The sequence below is a fragment of the Spinacia oleracea genome, chromosome 6, assembly GCF_020520425.1.
Source record: "Spinacia oleracea cultivar Varoflay chromosome 6, BTI_SOV_V1, whole genome shotgun sequence".
NCBI lineage: Eukaryota > Viridiplantae > Streptophyta > Magnoliopsida > Caryophyllales > Amaranthaceae > Spinacia > Spinacia oleracea.
In genome coordinates, this window is record NC_079492.1 from 90,548,650 (window position 1) to 90,565,764 (window position 17,115).

Genomic DNA, 17,115 nt, shown 5'->3' on the forward strand with positions numbered 1-17,115 from the left:
GCCCCTTGACACCCTTCCTCGGCTCATAAGTGATATCAAAGGCATTCAGCTCTATTGCCCAATTCAGCATTCGTCCTGACGCCTCCAGCTTCGTGAAGGGCAGTTTAAGCGGTTGATCTGTATAGACCACTATTCTGTGGGCTAAGAAATAAGGACGCAGTTTTTTGCTGGCCATGAACAGGGCTAAGCCAAACTTCTCCACGGCAGGGTATCTAATTTAAGCATTTTGAAGAACATGACTGACAAAGTATACTGGCATCTGTATTCCCTCCCTCTCTGTCAGTAGAACGGCACTCAGCGAGTGTTCAGACACGGCAAGATACATGTATAAAGTCTCTCCTTGCAAGGGGCTAACCAGACGAGGTAGGGTGTGCAAGTGTTCCTTTAGTCTGATCAGCGCCGTCTCGGCTTCGTCCGACCATTCAAACTTAACCTTCTTTCTGATTGCCCTAAAAAAGTAGTGGCACTTGTCTCCGACCCTGGAAAGGAATCTGCCCAGAGCGGCCAGGCACCCTGTGAGCCGCTGGACCTCTCTTACTGTCTTTGGTGAGCTCATATCAATTACTGCCTGGATCTTGTCTGGGTTGGCTTCAATTCCTCTCTCATCAATCAGGAAACCTAAGAATTTTCCCGACGTCACCCCAAACACACACTTCTTAGGGTTCAATCTCATGTTATAGGCTCGAATAGTCTCAAATGTCTCCCTAAGATCAGCTATGTGTGCCGCCCGCAGCTTACTCTTCACAATCATATCATCAATGTAAGCTTCAATATTTCTGCCGAGTTGTTTGGTGAACACAGTGTTAATAAGACGCTGAAAGGTGGCCGGTGCATTCTTTAATCCGAATGGCATTACTTTGTAGCAGTAAAGGCCTTGTTCTGTAACAAATGACGTTTTCTCCTGGTCGTCAGGCCACAAGGGGATCTGATGAAACCCTGAGTATGCATCCATGAAGCTCATCATGGCATGCCCCGCCGTGGAGTCGACAAGACGGTCAATCTTTGGCAATGGGAAACTGTCTTTGGGACATACCTTATTGAGGTTGGTGTAATCAACGCACATCCTCCAGGTGCCGTTTGGTTTTTTGACGAGGACCACATTAGCAACCCAGTCGGGATACTGACTCGGCCGAACAAACCCTGCATCCATCAACTTCTGTATTTCTGCTGCTGCCGCCTGATTTCTATCTTCCCCATGGTTCCTTTTCTTCTGACGAACCGGTTTAAAATTCGGGTCCACATTCAGCTTATGGACGGCCACAACAGGGTCAATACCCGGCATTTCCTCCACTGTGAAGGCAAAGATATCCTCAAATTCTCTCAGTAGGTGGACCAACTCTGTCGCCAGCGGGTCGTCAGGAGGAATTCCAATGGGCACTACTCTATCCGGCTTGTCTGTATTTAATACCACATTGAAATGAGCCCCAACAGGCTCTGGTCGTCTCTCTTCCATGTGCCCTGCTGAGATAGTTAATGTTTCTTTGAAGACTTTGGGTTGTGTGTCACCACACTTTCGTTTGTTTCCCACCGTGTCTTTCTCTTCACCTGACCCCCATGCTTCCGGACTCAAGGTGGTTAAATAGCAATCTCTAGCTTGTTGCTGATCACCATGTATAGTGCTGACGCTCCCATCATCACAGACAAACTTAAGAAGCATCAAGTGAGTCACAATAACCGCCTTTGCCCTATTCAAGGTAGGACGCCCCAAGATGATATTATATGCCGTCAGATCTTTCACTATGAGGAAACGGACGTTCATTTGACGAGATTCTTTCTTATTTCCCATTCGCAAAGGAAGAGAAACGATGCCGACTGGATGGATGATACTACCTCCGAAGCCTATAATGGGATAGTGGATTTTCTCAATCTTCGAGGAATCATGTTGCAGCCGATTCAAGCACTCTAGGCTAATTATGTCTGACGAACTTCCTGTATCAACCAAGATACGCCTAACCCTCAGATTAGCAACCTTTAACTCAATCACCAACGGATCGTCATGCGGGGTGGCTATTTTCCCACGGCCGGCCTCGCCGATTTCCACTTTTGGAAATGGGTCGGCTGTGGCTTTCCCGGACAGCATCACTTGCCCCAGCCGCTTGGCATAATCTTTCTGACCCCTCATGGTCGGACCACCGGCGGCCAGTCCTCCTGAGATGACTGCCACACACTCTGGGTCAGTACGGTTCACATCTTCTTCCGAAGGAGGTGATTTGTTCTTTTTGTAGAATGGCTTGCCAGAACCTCCCGTGTTTCTGCTGATATAACTCTTTAGGAACCCCTAAGCAGCTAGGCCGTCCAGTGCCCTTTTTAGGCTCTTACATTCTTTGGTGTCATGTCCAATGTCACTATGAAAATGACAGTACAACTTGGGATCCCTGCTTTCTGGTGGCGATTTCATGGGGAATGGACGATCAATCTCATACTTGGACCCAACGTCCATCAGAATTGTGTACATGTCTGTGTTATACTCAAATCGCTCCTGGTCATAAGTTCTGGATCTCTTTTGGCCGGCCGCTCCGGGGGCCCTGTCTGATTCTTTTGCAATAGCCCACGTCCCATTAGGCCGGCTCTTCTTCTCAAATTTTTCTTTTTTTGTTGCCGACTCAGCGGTATCACTTCCCCTTGGGTCTTTCGGGACACTGCAAATTTTTGTTGCGTGGATGAAGGCCTCGGCCTCATCTAGCACTTCTGCCATGGTTCGGACGCTTTTCTTTACCAGATCAAATTTGACGGAGCCTTTCTTAAGCCCTCTAATGAAGTTATCAAATGCAACACCATCCGGCAAATCTGGAATTTTCCCGGCCTCTAAATTGAATCTCTTCACATAGCTCCTCAGAGACTCGTCTTTCCCCTGCTGAATTCTACTCAAATGCATGCTCGTCTTCTTTTCTTCCTTATGAGCCATGAACCGGGTAGAAAATAATAACTCGAGCTCTGAGAAAGAGCGAATAGTTCCAGCTGGAAGCCTTTAAAACCACTTAGATGCTACTCCTTTGAGTGTACCTGGAAAATACTTGCACCAAGTTGAGTCAGTTGTTCCTTGGACATACATGTGATGCCGGTAAACTAAGAGATGCATGTCTGGATCTGTGGTCCCGTCATAGGCATCAATGTTGGGCGGCTTAACTTTGGGCTCCCTTGGGGCTCTCATGATGTTATCTGCAAAAGGGGTGGAGTGTCCCAGGGCCATGTTGGACACCCCCTCCTGAATGTGATACACGGGATCCTGACGCCTGGAGTAGGGTTCCCGCCGAGAAGACTCTCGTCGGCGAGTTTGAAGAGTTGGCCGAGTGACCCCTGGGCGCGTTTGGCTCAAGTGCGTGTAAGTGGGGTGAGGGAGAGGTCTATCCAGCATGACAGGGGTTGACCCGGTGTCCGAAAGTTCAGACTCAGAATCAGGCACCTGCTCTGCATGAGGCTGCTGACGTCCTCGAGACGTTTCACCGATCAGTCGTTGAGGCAGTCGGCGCGGCAGGTAAGATATAGCCTGATTGGCTGGCAGCCGACTCCTAACATCCCCGCCTGTCTGTCTGGTCCAGACGTTGGGAGGCCGCAGGGACAGGGACGGCCTGGTGTCCGTCGGTCTCCCATGATTGGCAGATGCAGTGGAGGTGTAAATCATCATGCTCTTCTGCACCTCAGCGTTGACCGTCTTGCCCATATCAGCTTGGAACTCGGCCATAATGGCCCGCAGGGCACCCACAGACACGGGCAGGTCCGGATTCTCCTCCATCACTGTATCTGCTTGAGGATTTAGATGCCCACCAGGGGGAGTGCGGTTAGTCTGCTCGTCCTCCTCACTGAGCACTTCTACCTCGGCGGCATGACGAGGTGTGTACCCTGCTGCGAAAATCCGGGCGGCTTCTCCTGTTATTCTCGGGGCCGGCGTATACTGCTGCTCGGTCGGCATTTCCCTTTCCAGCGGTGGCCGCTCCACCCTCAGAGGCCGCCCAACATCGTTCTCCTGTTGTTGTCCTTCCATACTACCGTACCTCCCCACAGACGGCGCCAAATGTTGTGGGATTTTTTCGGGAGATTTAGACTTGGAGGTTTCCGGTAGTTAAGGTTTTAGCAAGAGTCTATCTTTAGAGAGAGAAAGTAGAGAGAAGGCAGAGCAGTAAAATGTTCTTGATTGTATTGATTGTGACCCCTTTTTCTAGGGAAGTGGGGCTATTTATAGTACTAGGTTTTTGTAGGAATAACCTAATATTCCTTTTACATGATTGGCTGAGGTATGAGGGGAGGACACGTGTCCTTCCTTCTTACAGTTTACTGGCCCTTTTAGGCAATAGTGGGCTATTTGGGCCTATTGTGCGTATTTATACTCCGTAGGATACTTACTACTTAAGCCCCTTTTTGGGTGTAGGTACAATACATACATTTATACATACATAGATACGAATACATATACATTGCAGGTACGTAGATTGATACCCATGCTCCGGAGTAGACTTCGTATGGTTCCTGCTTACGGGGCGTAATACGTGCCATGTGTCACATCCTCATTGGTACACGAAGGCACGGTAATTTTGCCCACAACAAGAACCCTAATGGATTTAGTTAATCAGTTCCTAGTAGGATTCAAACTCCTCTATTTCCACCCTATAAATATGTGGTTCATGATCACAATTTATAATGCAATTCAATATACTATTCTAACTCATTAAATTCAAGAGAGAATTTAATACTTGCCTAACATTATTGTGAGTTCGAGTGCACATAAAACCTTAGAGAATATTCTAGTTGGTTGAATCTAAGGCGGATCCGAACGTGCTGTGGACTATCTACGGAGGGGCGACATTTGGAGTCCTATACTTGTTCTTGTTCGGTTCGGGAGCATCTAGGGAAGGCACGCATCACATTATATGTATACTAATTATGCTAATTGACTATGTGGCAATTAATTTGGATTCCAGCCTTTATGGTTTTTCTGTATGAATTATATTATTTATAATATTCATAACCCAAACAATGTCAGGTATTTTTCCCATTTCGGGTACAAGTCGGGTTCGAGTTGAGTCATGTTCAGGTCGAGTTCAATTTCGGGTTCGGGTCTTATATAGTCGGGTTTGAATCGGGTTAGCAACAATTAATCTCGGGTAGAGGTCAAATTCAGATCAGATAATTTTCAGGTCAGTTAAAATTCAAGTCGGGTTCACTCTTGGACACTGGTTAAGACCGAGTCCAATGACTATCAGGTATAGTCAAGCTTTTACCCTATAATTATTTTTTACGGATATTTCATGAAATACCCCCGAGTTTTGCAATAATTCACCAAATGCCCATCAAGTTTCAATAATTCACCAAATACCCCTCACAAGTGACTTAATACCCCAAATACCCCTTCTTGACGTCATCATCCTCATAATCAACAAATTACGATCTAATTACCCACCTAATCCCTAATTAACCCCCCTAATCCCTAATTACCCACCTAATTCCACATTAACCCACCCATTTCTTTTTCTTTTCTCTCTCCCCTTCCTTCTTCCATTAACCTACCTTTGCTTCCTTTCCCTTGCTCACTCTCTCTCCTACTCCATTACCATCACCTCTCTTCTTCGGTTTTTGATCCCACTGGATTTTAAATTTTCGGCGAGGGAGTACAACTTCCCCTCTCTCCTTTCTCAACCACTTGCTCGACTTGGGAAGTGGGTAGCGATGGGACACCATCCCCATAATCTCATCTCTCACCTTCAATACTTTTAACACCCCACCAACAACCACCATCAAGTCCATCACCACCATCGCCACCGTATCACCATCATGGATATGCTCAACCAAAATCCCAAATTACGAAGATCATGTTTTTTATTTCTTTTCTTTTTAATTTTTTATGGGTTGGATTTATTTAGTTGTTCTTTGATTCTGTTTGCAAGTTTTCGCATTTTTCAATTGAACATTTTGTTTGAAAGAGCTAATTGAATTATAGAAATTGGGTGGATTCAATGGGGAATCTAATTGGATAATTGGGGAATTATAGAGGTTGGGGGCATGGAGGGGTGAGAAATCCGGCATGAAGATCTCGCGGATTTTGGCGCAAAAACTATGGTGAAGAGGGAAGGACACGGAGAAGATGAAAGAAGTGAGGAGGGGAGGGACTGGGAGGAGAAGAACTGAAGGTGGTGGTTGCTTCCATGGAAAGAGCAATAAGGTTAACTGGAGGTGGTGAAACTGAAACGATTGAACTCGAGCTTGAGTTGAGAAATCCAACTCCAAATTCCTCCAATGAAGTACGAAAAGATAAGGAGGGCGACGAGTAGAGGGTGTGGCGGTGGAAGGCGGAGGAAAGGTCAGGGAATAAGGTATGGGGAGAGAGGAAAGAAAAACTAAAATGAATAAAGACAAAAATGGGTCAATTTGGAAAAATGGGTTAATGGGTGGGTTAATTAGATGTTAATTGAGTTAATTAGGGTTAATGACGTCATGAAGGGGTATTTGGGGTATTAAGTCATTTGCGAGGGGTATTTGGTGAATTATTGAAACTTGATGGGCATTTGGTGAATTATTGCAAAACTCGGGAGTATTTCATGAAATATCCATATATTTTTATTATATTGTAAAATTTGATTATTAATTACTTTCAATTTGAGATGTATTTAGACCAAGTCATCGTGTGTTTTTGTCAACTCAATACATATATAAGTTAATATTGATTACGAGCCAATAATCGATTTGAAAATCGTAAAAGGTTAAATCGTAAAACTCCAAATAACTAAAATTTGTTATGATTTGAAACTCGCTTATTTATATACTAATTCGTATGCGAAACACAACTTATACGTATATGTCAAGACAAGAGAAATTTGAATTAACAAGATTAATTAATGGCAGGTCGGGTCGTCAACATGTCGGGTAAAATTGTGTATCGGGTTTTCATAGGTCGGGTCAATTAGAAGTTTCATCGATTTACAATCGGTTTCAGGTTGGCATTGGGTCGTGTGTTGAATCGGGTTTGGATGAGTGTCGGGTCGGGTTAATTCGGTTATCGGTCATCTTCAGGTCGGGTGTCGGGTTCGGGCCATACAGTACCAGGTCAAAATCGATTATTGGATCGGGTACAGGCCGGGTTACAGTTTTTCCATTTTAACAATATTTCAGGTTTCAGCCCGTTGCGAATACAGTCGGATTTTCTTGTAGGGTCAGCTTTTGACAGCTCTACTATCAAATATGACTTATTTGCCTTCATGGTTGTAAAGTGCAACTAAAATAAGACTTTTATGAATATCACGAATGAATAAAAGTATAAAATAACTATAGAAGTGAAAGAAAATTCCACTAGTACCTAGAAAGGGAAAAGGAGGCCAAACAATCATCATAATTATCATTACCCCATTGCCTCAAAGAGGCTCTCGCAAGAAGCATGGTGGGGGGGGGGGGTCGGACGTACGCAACCTTACCCCTGCAATTGCAGAGATGTTGTTCCCAATTGACCCAAAAACGATAACGGGACGATAACGGGACGACCATCTTCTACTTCATGGAAATGAAGCGAAGAGGTATTAAGAGCCATTTTGATTTAGTCCATTACATTCCACAACCAAAAGAATAAATGAATCTTTGGCTCCATCGGAAATGTACAAGGAGGCCAAACGATGTCAAAATAAATAAATAGAAAACACATTTTAATATAAAAAATGGATGACAATTGAAAAAAGGGGAAGGCCAACAAATTGTCGATTAATAAATAATCCAATGCGGATCGAACCGCGCCATTCTTTCTCATAGATGAGCCATATTTTTCCGCTGGGCTAAACTGCATTTTGACATCAACTAGTGCTTATTTATTATACGTACTCAATCAAAGACATATTATAATTTTTGAGTCCCTTCTCGCCCTGGACCCTAGAACACCGCACTCCTCGCCTAGGCCCAGAGTTGAGGCTGTTAATTTCATGTTGGCTTGGTTAGTGTTAACCTATTTAACTAAATGTGTCGATAATTTTTGTCTCAAACACACTTACGAAGCATTTTGGATTGAGTTCCCGTTGAATTATTGTATCGAAACCCATTGATTTTATTAATGAATTAATTTTGGATTGAGGATGTGAACACGACACCACGCAACTACGCAAGTAGGAGTAGAGTAATTTGCGTCCTGTTTTCTTCTTAAGATTTCCAGTTATCTTAATTTTTTTTATTTTAATTAAATTAAAATAAACACAAGATACTCTGCTGAGCTGTAACCTTTATAAAACGATGCCATCTATGATCTGTCTCTAAACAAATCTATCACCCAAACAAACTTTCCAATTTTCCTTTTCTAAAACATTACCGAACTCCCAAACACACCTCTAAATTCTGATCAGCTGACAAACAAAAGTAGGAGGAGAGAGAAATAGAAACGCCGGCCGCCGTCTACGGCGGAGAACGAACTCCGAGGAGTATTAAAGAAGCGGCACTCTTTTGTTTACACCGTCAAGCTTCGAGGATGTTCTTTGACCAGTACATTTTCGGAGGTGTGATAGCCTCGCTGTTGGCCGTGGCGTTTCTATGGACTCTTCGATCGACTAAAAAGAGAGAAGATAAGTATTCGCAGGAGGATGACGTTTCCGGCGTAACAACCACCTCACCCGTGGGTGAATGCAGATCCGATGTAACTGATTCGGACGTTATCATCGTAGGCGCTGGCGTTGCTGGTGCCGCTCTTGCTCATACCCTCGGAAAGGTCATACCAATTTTCGAATTAAGTTTATTTTTGTGATTGACTTGTTTAGGAATTACATTTGGGTTGAATTACTACTAAAAGGTATTGCTAATTTAATCCTTGTTGTTTTTCAAAATAGCAATAAGATAAGTTTTAGTACTAATTTAACGTAATTTATATTCAAATTTTTAATAATTATTTCATTAATTTCTTAGCAGAATTTCAATGATTTCATGTTTTGGCCTTAATTTGTGTTTGCTGATTTGTTGATTAGGGTCTGTTGTGATGCTGACTTAAAAATTTGAAAATATTTTGTAGGATGGAAGGCGAGTTCATGTGATAGAAAGAGATTTAACAGAGCCTGATCGTATTGTTGGTGAACTTCTACAACCAGGAGGATATCTTAAGTTAATTGATTTGGGTCTTGAAGGTAAAATAACTACTCTACTTCTGTATTGTATACAACCTCTGTCCGAATGTAGTTGTCACGTTACTAAGTTCAAGTCACGCAATCAGCGTGGCAACTAACTATAGAAGAGGGAGTATTTGATATAGAGATACTTATTTTCCGGTTTTGTTTGGAAACAACTTTGGCACTAGTTTGATACGAAATGATTGATTAAACATAACTTGTGAGTTTTTCCTTTTTTATCAATCGAATGGTAGATTGCGTGGAAAATATCGATGCTCAGCGTGTGTTTGGGTATGCTCTATTCAAAGATGGGAAGAATACTAAACTTTCATACCCTTTGGAGAAATTTCATGATGATGTTTCTGGGAGAGGGTTTCATAATGGCCGCTTTATTCAGAGAATGAGGGAGAAAGCTTCTTCTCTTCCCAAGTATGCTATGCTGCACTTTCCTACTTGTCTAATTTTGTTCATTTGTCTTGTATGTAGAATATATGTATGTTCTTGTGTGTCATTTCGTCCACATTTTAGATGTATATCAATTTTGTCATTTGTGTGGTCCAGTTGCTAGGTTTAGTTTCCATCTTATTATCAAATGTGGATTTGGTACTTGACTTCATTTTTAAAGCCTAGCCTTTTAGAGCTTAATGTTTATGTTTGAAATGTGATTCTTTGTTTCTTTTGGGTCGAATGAAATTTGAGGTTCTGAGATTAGGCTGTTATCTTGAATCTGTAATATCTCGAAAAAGGAAGCATTGCAAAGTATTCTCTATTCGAAAATGATAAAGGTCGCAACATGCGACCTTTAAGCCGTGTCACAATGATGACATGGCATGCTTATGTGTCATGATTTAAATTGGAATCTAAAATATTTAGTTTATATATCCTATTATACATGTTTAAAATAAAGGTAAGAAAATCTTAATTTTCTAATTTGTTTCTTTTTTTATACCGATTACCTTATTTACATATTTTCATAGTAAAAATTTTGTTTTGATAGTAAAAATATTATGATGACTCATAGCCTACGTGTCGCCTATATGTACCAATTAAACTCCGACACATAAGATTGCGACAATTAAATGTTGTCGCAACTTGCGACCTTTATCATCACCCTTCTCTATTTTGAACATTATTTTATCTCTAACTATATCGATAACGTTTTCCTATTTGTACCATTGTAATGAAAAGTTTTCATGTGCGGTACTACATAATATTTTTCTTAGGAAAACTATAGTTAATTATACAAACAATTTTTTTTAAGGAAATGTGTAAAAATAAAGGGTGATGATAAAGGTCGCAAGTTGCAATAACATTTAGTTGTCGGAATCTAAATGGTACATGTAGGCGCCACGTAGGTCATGCGTCATCAAAATATTTTTACTATCAATGCAATATTTTTTACTATTAAATATGTAAATAAGGTAGTCGATACAAAGAAGGAAAGAAATATTTTATTATATTTATAATAAATTATAAGATTAAGATTTTCCTACCTTTATTGTAACATGTATAATATATTATACTTCCTCCAATTTTCAAAACTCGCAACGTTTGTGATTTCTACACTATTCACATATTATATACTTTGATCATTATTGGTGATTTATACATAAGGTAAGACATAGTCATGTGGGATCTTGTTAGATCCGTCTTAATGTGTATTTTCAAAATTTTAACTTTTTATAATTTTTGTTTAAGATAATTAAAGATATTAATAATCAAAGTTGTGCATTGGCATGCGTGAAAATGACAAACGTTGCGAGTAAAAATGAACAGAGGACGTATAAGTTAAATATTTTAGTTTCCAATTACGTTCATGACACATAAGCATGTCGTGCCATCATTGTGACACGACTTAAAGGTCGCAAGTTGCGATCTTTATCATTTTCGGAAAATAAAACAAACTATCACGGTTGTTCACAGATATTGATTATGATTGGCAGTGAATTCTTGGCCAACAAATGTTCAAATTGAATAAAATAATAATTCTTGGATTGAATTTGGTGTATGTTTGTACTGAATCTGAACTTTGTGTAAGACCAAAAAGTAAACTGAATTCAGTCAAAATGCTATTTTTAGATCCAAGTTGTGCTTTTGTTCCTTAAAATTGCACCATCAATCCTTTTTTGTTAACATCATTGAAAGTTGAGTTTATCCAGCTATTAGTTGTAATTGAGTACGTCATTGTACAACAATTTATAATCGGGTGTATGGTTACGTTTTTATGAATTTGTGTGGCTTTCCCATGTCTTATCACACTTGGTTATTACGTACTACTTCCTCCATTTTTTTATAATTGCACCATCTTAGGTTTTTGCACTATTCACATATTCTTACATAGTTATTTTTTGTGATTTATAGGTAAAGAAAAATATATTCATGTGGGATCTTGTTAGATTCGTCTCTAAATATACTTTCAAATTATCAAATTTTTATAATTTTTTCAATTGTAAAATGAGAGATATTAATAGTTAAAATAGTGCATTGGCAAGCGTGAAATCTAAGATGGTGCAATTAAAAAAAAATGGAGGAAGTATTATCTAGTGCCTAGTAAATATATTTAAGATGTATATTTACTTTACGGAGTATTAAATATATTTCAGATGCATATGAACTAATCTATATCTGTTTGGGATATTTATTATCGTTTAATAGTTGTTACTATATCTGTCTCTTGCTTGAACTAGGACCCCATATTCTGTGGTAGATGAATATACAATTGAAAACACTACAAAAATGATTAGTTCTCCATTAGAGTCTTCATCATCTAACTCTGGATTTTGGTAGCCTGAACACAACAGGAGTTTAGTAGCTCTCTTGGATCTCTGGCAGTGGTGTTCAAGGAAAATGATGTATGCATGGATCAGGTTTGTATTGGCTAAAAAAAGTAACTTCAAGTCTTGGTCTCATAAGGTGAGGCGGCATATGACCCACCCACTACACCTTTTATAGGATGGGGACCCGTCAGTCCCAAAAAATAACGGCTAATGGCAGTTAATTACTTAACATAATTAGGGTAGATGTGGGGCGGGTAAGGAGTTCCGCAGGCGAATAAGGTTAAAGGGTGCCTACTTAAACATTTTAATTATCAAGCTAAAAACATATCATAACCACAATTCCTCATGATACAGAGAAGTTGGAATATCATAATAGTATTTATGGAGTGTTCAACATTTCAATTGTACGTTAATGAAACTAGAATGAATGTCACATATATAATGTACGAAATTAACAACTCTTACTCTTTAAGTCTTAGAGGATAATTGATAGCCATCTAAGAGATAGTTATAGAGAACCAATTCCCATCTAAAATATAGTTACTAGATAACTAATATCTAATGTGATAAACTTTGGAAAGCCATTCAAATTCCTATGTCGCCCACTTGTACTTTTTTGGCTCTTGTAGAAATCCCTATCTTTTTAAGGGGGTGGGGGTGCTATGAATTAACGTGGCTTGAGCATTATTAATGGCAGGAAATGGGAAGAAGATGATGATCTGATTAATAAACCAAAGTTACACCAAAATGTGAAGTTATCAAGCTTTTGGGACTCGCAATTCTCTCCAATGACCCTTAGAAGCTCAACACAATAATCATCAATATTCAACATGCCTTTCTGTATATCTAATGTGCTCTAAATATAACACTTCTTCCCTAACCAGCTCCCTATCCCCAAGCTACCCGTAGCTAACTTATAAAGATACTACCTAAAGTGGCCCTCTCCATAATATTGATTCGTAGCAAGGGTACACCATTAACTGAAAGGACCTTTAAAATTTTACTGACGCAGTAAATGCTTTGATTTACTGATATAATTGACCTGTTTATGATGCATTACTGATTTTGACTTCTCGATCTTGACTTCTCTGATAAGGTGATAAGGTGAAGACTGAAGAGTCAGGCACAGAACTAGAATCCCCGACTCTTTGAAAAAGAGGAAGTAACTCATCTGGCCAAAAACCTAATATCGAATTGTCTTAAAGATAGGAACCCTAGTAGTGCTCTAAGACTTCAAAACAAGGTGCCACTCTGGTACAAGCCATTTTGGCATGTATAATTGTATATACCCAGCTTGGTGTATAACTAGTTCATACAAGTATAAGTCCTCTTTGCAGTTTTTTTAAAAACCTGTGAGGTCAGAATAAGAAAGTTACAAGCAAGATGATTAGGATAACAATGTTACTTAATAAGATGAAGGATTTTGAAATTTGTCTGTTTCATCATTCATTTTGGCTTGAGAGCCGTTGTGTAGGAAAGATTTTACTTGGGACTCTATCATCAAGATATATTCGTAACTTGTGAACATGTTCTTCTCAGTGTGCAGTTAGAGCAGGGCGCTGTAACCTCCCTTGTTGAAGAAAATGGAATAATAAAGGGTGTGAGGTACAAGACCAAAGCTGGAAAGGAGCTATGTGCGTATGCACCCCTAACAATTGTATGTGATGGTTGTTTCTCAAATTTGCGTCGCTCTCTCTGCACACCTAAGGTACAGTTCTGTTATTAAGTAAACATTTTCACCCTGCTGTTAGAATTTTCTGTAGGAATTTTCTGCAGGAATTCAGGGTGTGTTCTCTTCGACTTATAAGACCTGAACTTATAGGATCTTATAAGACTTTATTTAACTTATAGGACCTTATTTAACTTATATGAACTTATAGGACCTTAAAAGACCTTATAAGACCATATTAAATCTTATTATATTATAAGTATATTACTAAAACTTTCACCATTGGAATATTGATAATAGTAGATTGTAAATATTAATAAATAAAAATTAATACGGAAATTATATTAATAATTATGTTTCGAATGTTATGTAATAATATAAATTATTACTCTGTAATAATTATCCAAAATTTATAAAATCCAAGTACGAATTCGACCAATTTGTAAAAAAATATTTGTAACTAACTCTTTAATAAACATATTTATACTCCGTAATGCAACTTTATCACAGACGAAAAATAAGTCTTTGATACTCCATACGAGTATTTCTCTTAGATGCATTGATGTAAAGAAGTAATATTATTATTATTTGCGTTTCACCAAAAAAACCGTCCATTGATTTGTGATGTACACGTAATTTTAAAAGTGTTTATTAAGTTTTTTCCTTATAGTTAAATTGATAGTAATTAATAATAACATATTAATTCATATTTACGTATTATTGATAATTATTATCGTCAATTAGTAACCACAAATTATTTTAATATAATAATATAAATATGATTTATTTAATATAACAACGCAAATAATCATAATATTACACAATATTTTTAGGACCTTATTGGAACTTATACGACCTTATTAGAATTTATACGACCTTATTGGAACTTATAGGACCTTATTCAACTTATAGGAACTTATCTGAATTATAGTAACTTATCTGATCTGAACTTATAGGACCTGAAAATGAGATCCTATAAGTTGAAGAGAACAAGGCCTCATTCTATTTCTCCATTGTTGTTGCCTACTTGCAGTGTATATACATAAGAGGCATATACTTCATACAACTTTAATCTGACTTACAATTACACTGTTTCTGGCAGATAGACCAGCCTTCATGTTTTGTGGGGCTTGTTCTGGAGAACTGTGAACTTCCTTATGAAAATCATGGACATGTTGTTTTAGGAGATCCATCCCCAATCTTGTTCTATCCGATTAGTAGCACTGAAGTCCGATGTCTTGTTGATGTACCAGGAGAAAAAGTTCCGTCTGTTGCTAATGGTGAACTGGCCAAGTATTTGACGACTGTAGTGGCTCCTCAAGTATGTAGATTTCTTTGAAACTCTGTTTATATACCTCTTCAAAAAAAACCACTGTGGAGCATTTTCTGAAGTTTCATAGTGTTTTTTTTTTAATGAACTTGTGCTAGTATAACTTATTAATCCAGTGATCTGTTATCTCAGATACCTCCTCAGTTGTACAATGCCTTTGTCGCAGCCATTGATAAAGGAAACATTAAGTCAATGCCGAACAAGAGCATGCCAGCAGCTCCTCTTCCTAAGCCTGGGGCATTACTAATGGGAGATGCATTCAACATGCGCCATCCTCTAACAGGTGGAGGAATGACTGTAGCTCTGGCTGATATTGTATTGTTGCGAGATCTTCTGAGGCCGCTAAAGGACTTGAATGATGCACCTAATCTCTGCAGATACCTGGAATCCTTCTACACTCTGCGAAAAGTAAGTTCTCATGGCTGTCAGGTGTTTTACTAAATCTTTAGTCAATTATGCATTTCGTTTCAGTCAACAATCTTGGCTGTCTAACGAACAACAGTTCATCTGATGGCGTTATACATAGAAGATTGAAGTTGAGCAAATGCTCTCTTTGGTTGAATATAAGAATGAAGTTTCTTGTTTATATGCTTTTTTACCTGATACCTGGAGATTACAGTAGTTTTAGCTACAATCTTCATTCCCATGATGCCCTTTGTTTCTGCTTAGGTTCGCCCAATAGTCTGCTAGAGTTCTGACTTTTGGATATATTTTGTGATTTGCAGCCAGTGGCATCTACAATAAACACATTAGCAGGTGCTTTATACAAGGTTTTCCGCGCCTCCCCGGACCAGGCTAGAAAGGAAATGCGTCAAGCTTGCTTTGACTATCTAAGTCTTGGAGGCATCTTTTCAAATGGACCAATCTCTCTTCTCTCTGGTCTGAATCCGAAGCCATTGAGCTTGGTTCTTCATTTCTTTGCTGTTGCCATATTTGGGGTTGGCCGCTTACTACTGCCCTTTCCCTCTCCTAAACGGTTATGGATCGGAGCCAGATTGATTTCTGTATGTCCAACCTCACTTTCATTACTTTTGATTCCTGATTGGTCCATTTGTTCTTTTGAGTGATTATTTTGTTCCTTTTTAACCGGATTTTGTAAATTTCCGTGATTTGATTATCTTTGCAACAGGGTGCATCAGGAATCATATTTCCAATCATAAAGGCTGAAGGTGTAAGAAAAATGTTTTTCCCTGCCATAGTTCCTGCATATTACAGAGTTCCTCCTGTGAAGTCATGACCTTTCTAGTTTGTTGATGGGCCTTCACAGTTTGTTGGTGCCACCAGAACATACTCAGATTATTGTCTCTGTATCACCGTTTCTTTTCTTCGTCTGAAATACCAGACAACTTTGGATTGGAAGGTGCAATTTTGACGTGTGTTATCATGATTGTGATGTTTAAATTGTATATATGTCAAGATGTACAAGTTTAGGGCAGAAGATATTTTTCAACTGTTCTTTTCTCATTTGGATTTTATCAGATGATGCTTTTTGGAATATCCAAGACGGGAAAAACATGGGTAATACTTCAGTGCCTTAGCAGAACGATCAAATGTAATAATATGATCATTCCTTTAGTAACTTTGCTTAAATCAATATATACGTGCCTTGCTTGTTGTTCTTTACCTAGTTTCGACATGGGTAATTCGAATAAATAAACCAATAAGTATAAAAACATGAAACTCTCAATAGCTACTACAAAGACTCCACTTTCACTTTGGGGATATAAAGAAAATACTCATCAGCACGAAAATAAAATAAGATAAAAGTGGAGTATTGAGTTATTTATTGATTGTAAGAAATTGATAGTGGTTGGTTATTTATTGTAGTACAAAGAGAATGTTAGTGTGGGGACCACGAGAGGGACAAAAAGATTAAAATATATAGTGTATCTTTTAAATAAATACGGAGACAATAATATTGTATTTTGCTCATCTACTAAATGGTTATCATCACTTTTCTAACATGCCAATGGTATATAACGCCGAGCCTCAAACCAAAAATATAAAAGTAAACTTCAACTTTAATAAATAAGAAAACAATGAAGATATAAATATAAATTGGTATATTACTTGAAATTAATAGAAAGAGTAAAAGATAAAAAGGCATGAAATTTATTGGAGGTGAAGAGGCAATGAATTATTTTTGAAGGTGAAGAGACATGAAATTGGAGAAGGAAGGGGCATGAAATTTAATAAAATAAAGGTGTTTTTTTTTTGTCAGAAATGACATTTTATAATCAAAAATTGTAAAAATGACATTTTTTTAAAAAAAAAGTTGTG

The 17,115-nt window shown here is 38.8% G+C and overlaps 1 protein-coding gene across 1 annotated transcript; it reads left to right on the top strand.

Annotated features, from left to right (window-relative positions):
• Nucleotides 1–8,215: 8,215 nt before the first annotated feature.
• LOC110803950 (squalene monooxygenase SE1) lies at nt 8,216–16,458 on the top strand. The gene is made up of 8 exons (XM_022009504.2): nt 8,216–8,668; nt 8,966–9,077; nt 9,314–9,488; nt 13,376–13,544; nt 14,608–14,826; nt 14,968–15,243; nt 15,561–15,839; nt 15,965–16,458. The coding sequence occupies exons 1-8, from the start codon at nt 8,432–8,434 to the stop codon at nt 16,070–16,072; spliced, it is 1,575 nt and encodes a 524-aa protein (XP_021865196.1). The 5' UTR covers nt 8,216–8,431; the 3' UTR covers nt 16,073–16,458.
• The last annotated feature ends 657 nt before the right edge of the window (nt 16,459–17,115 follow it).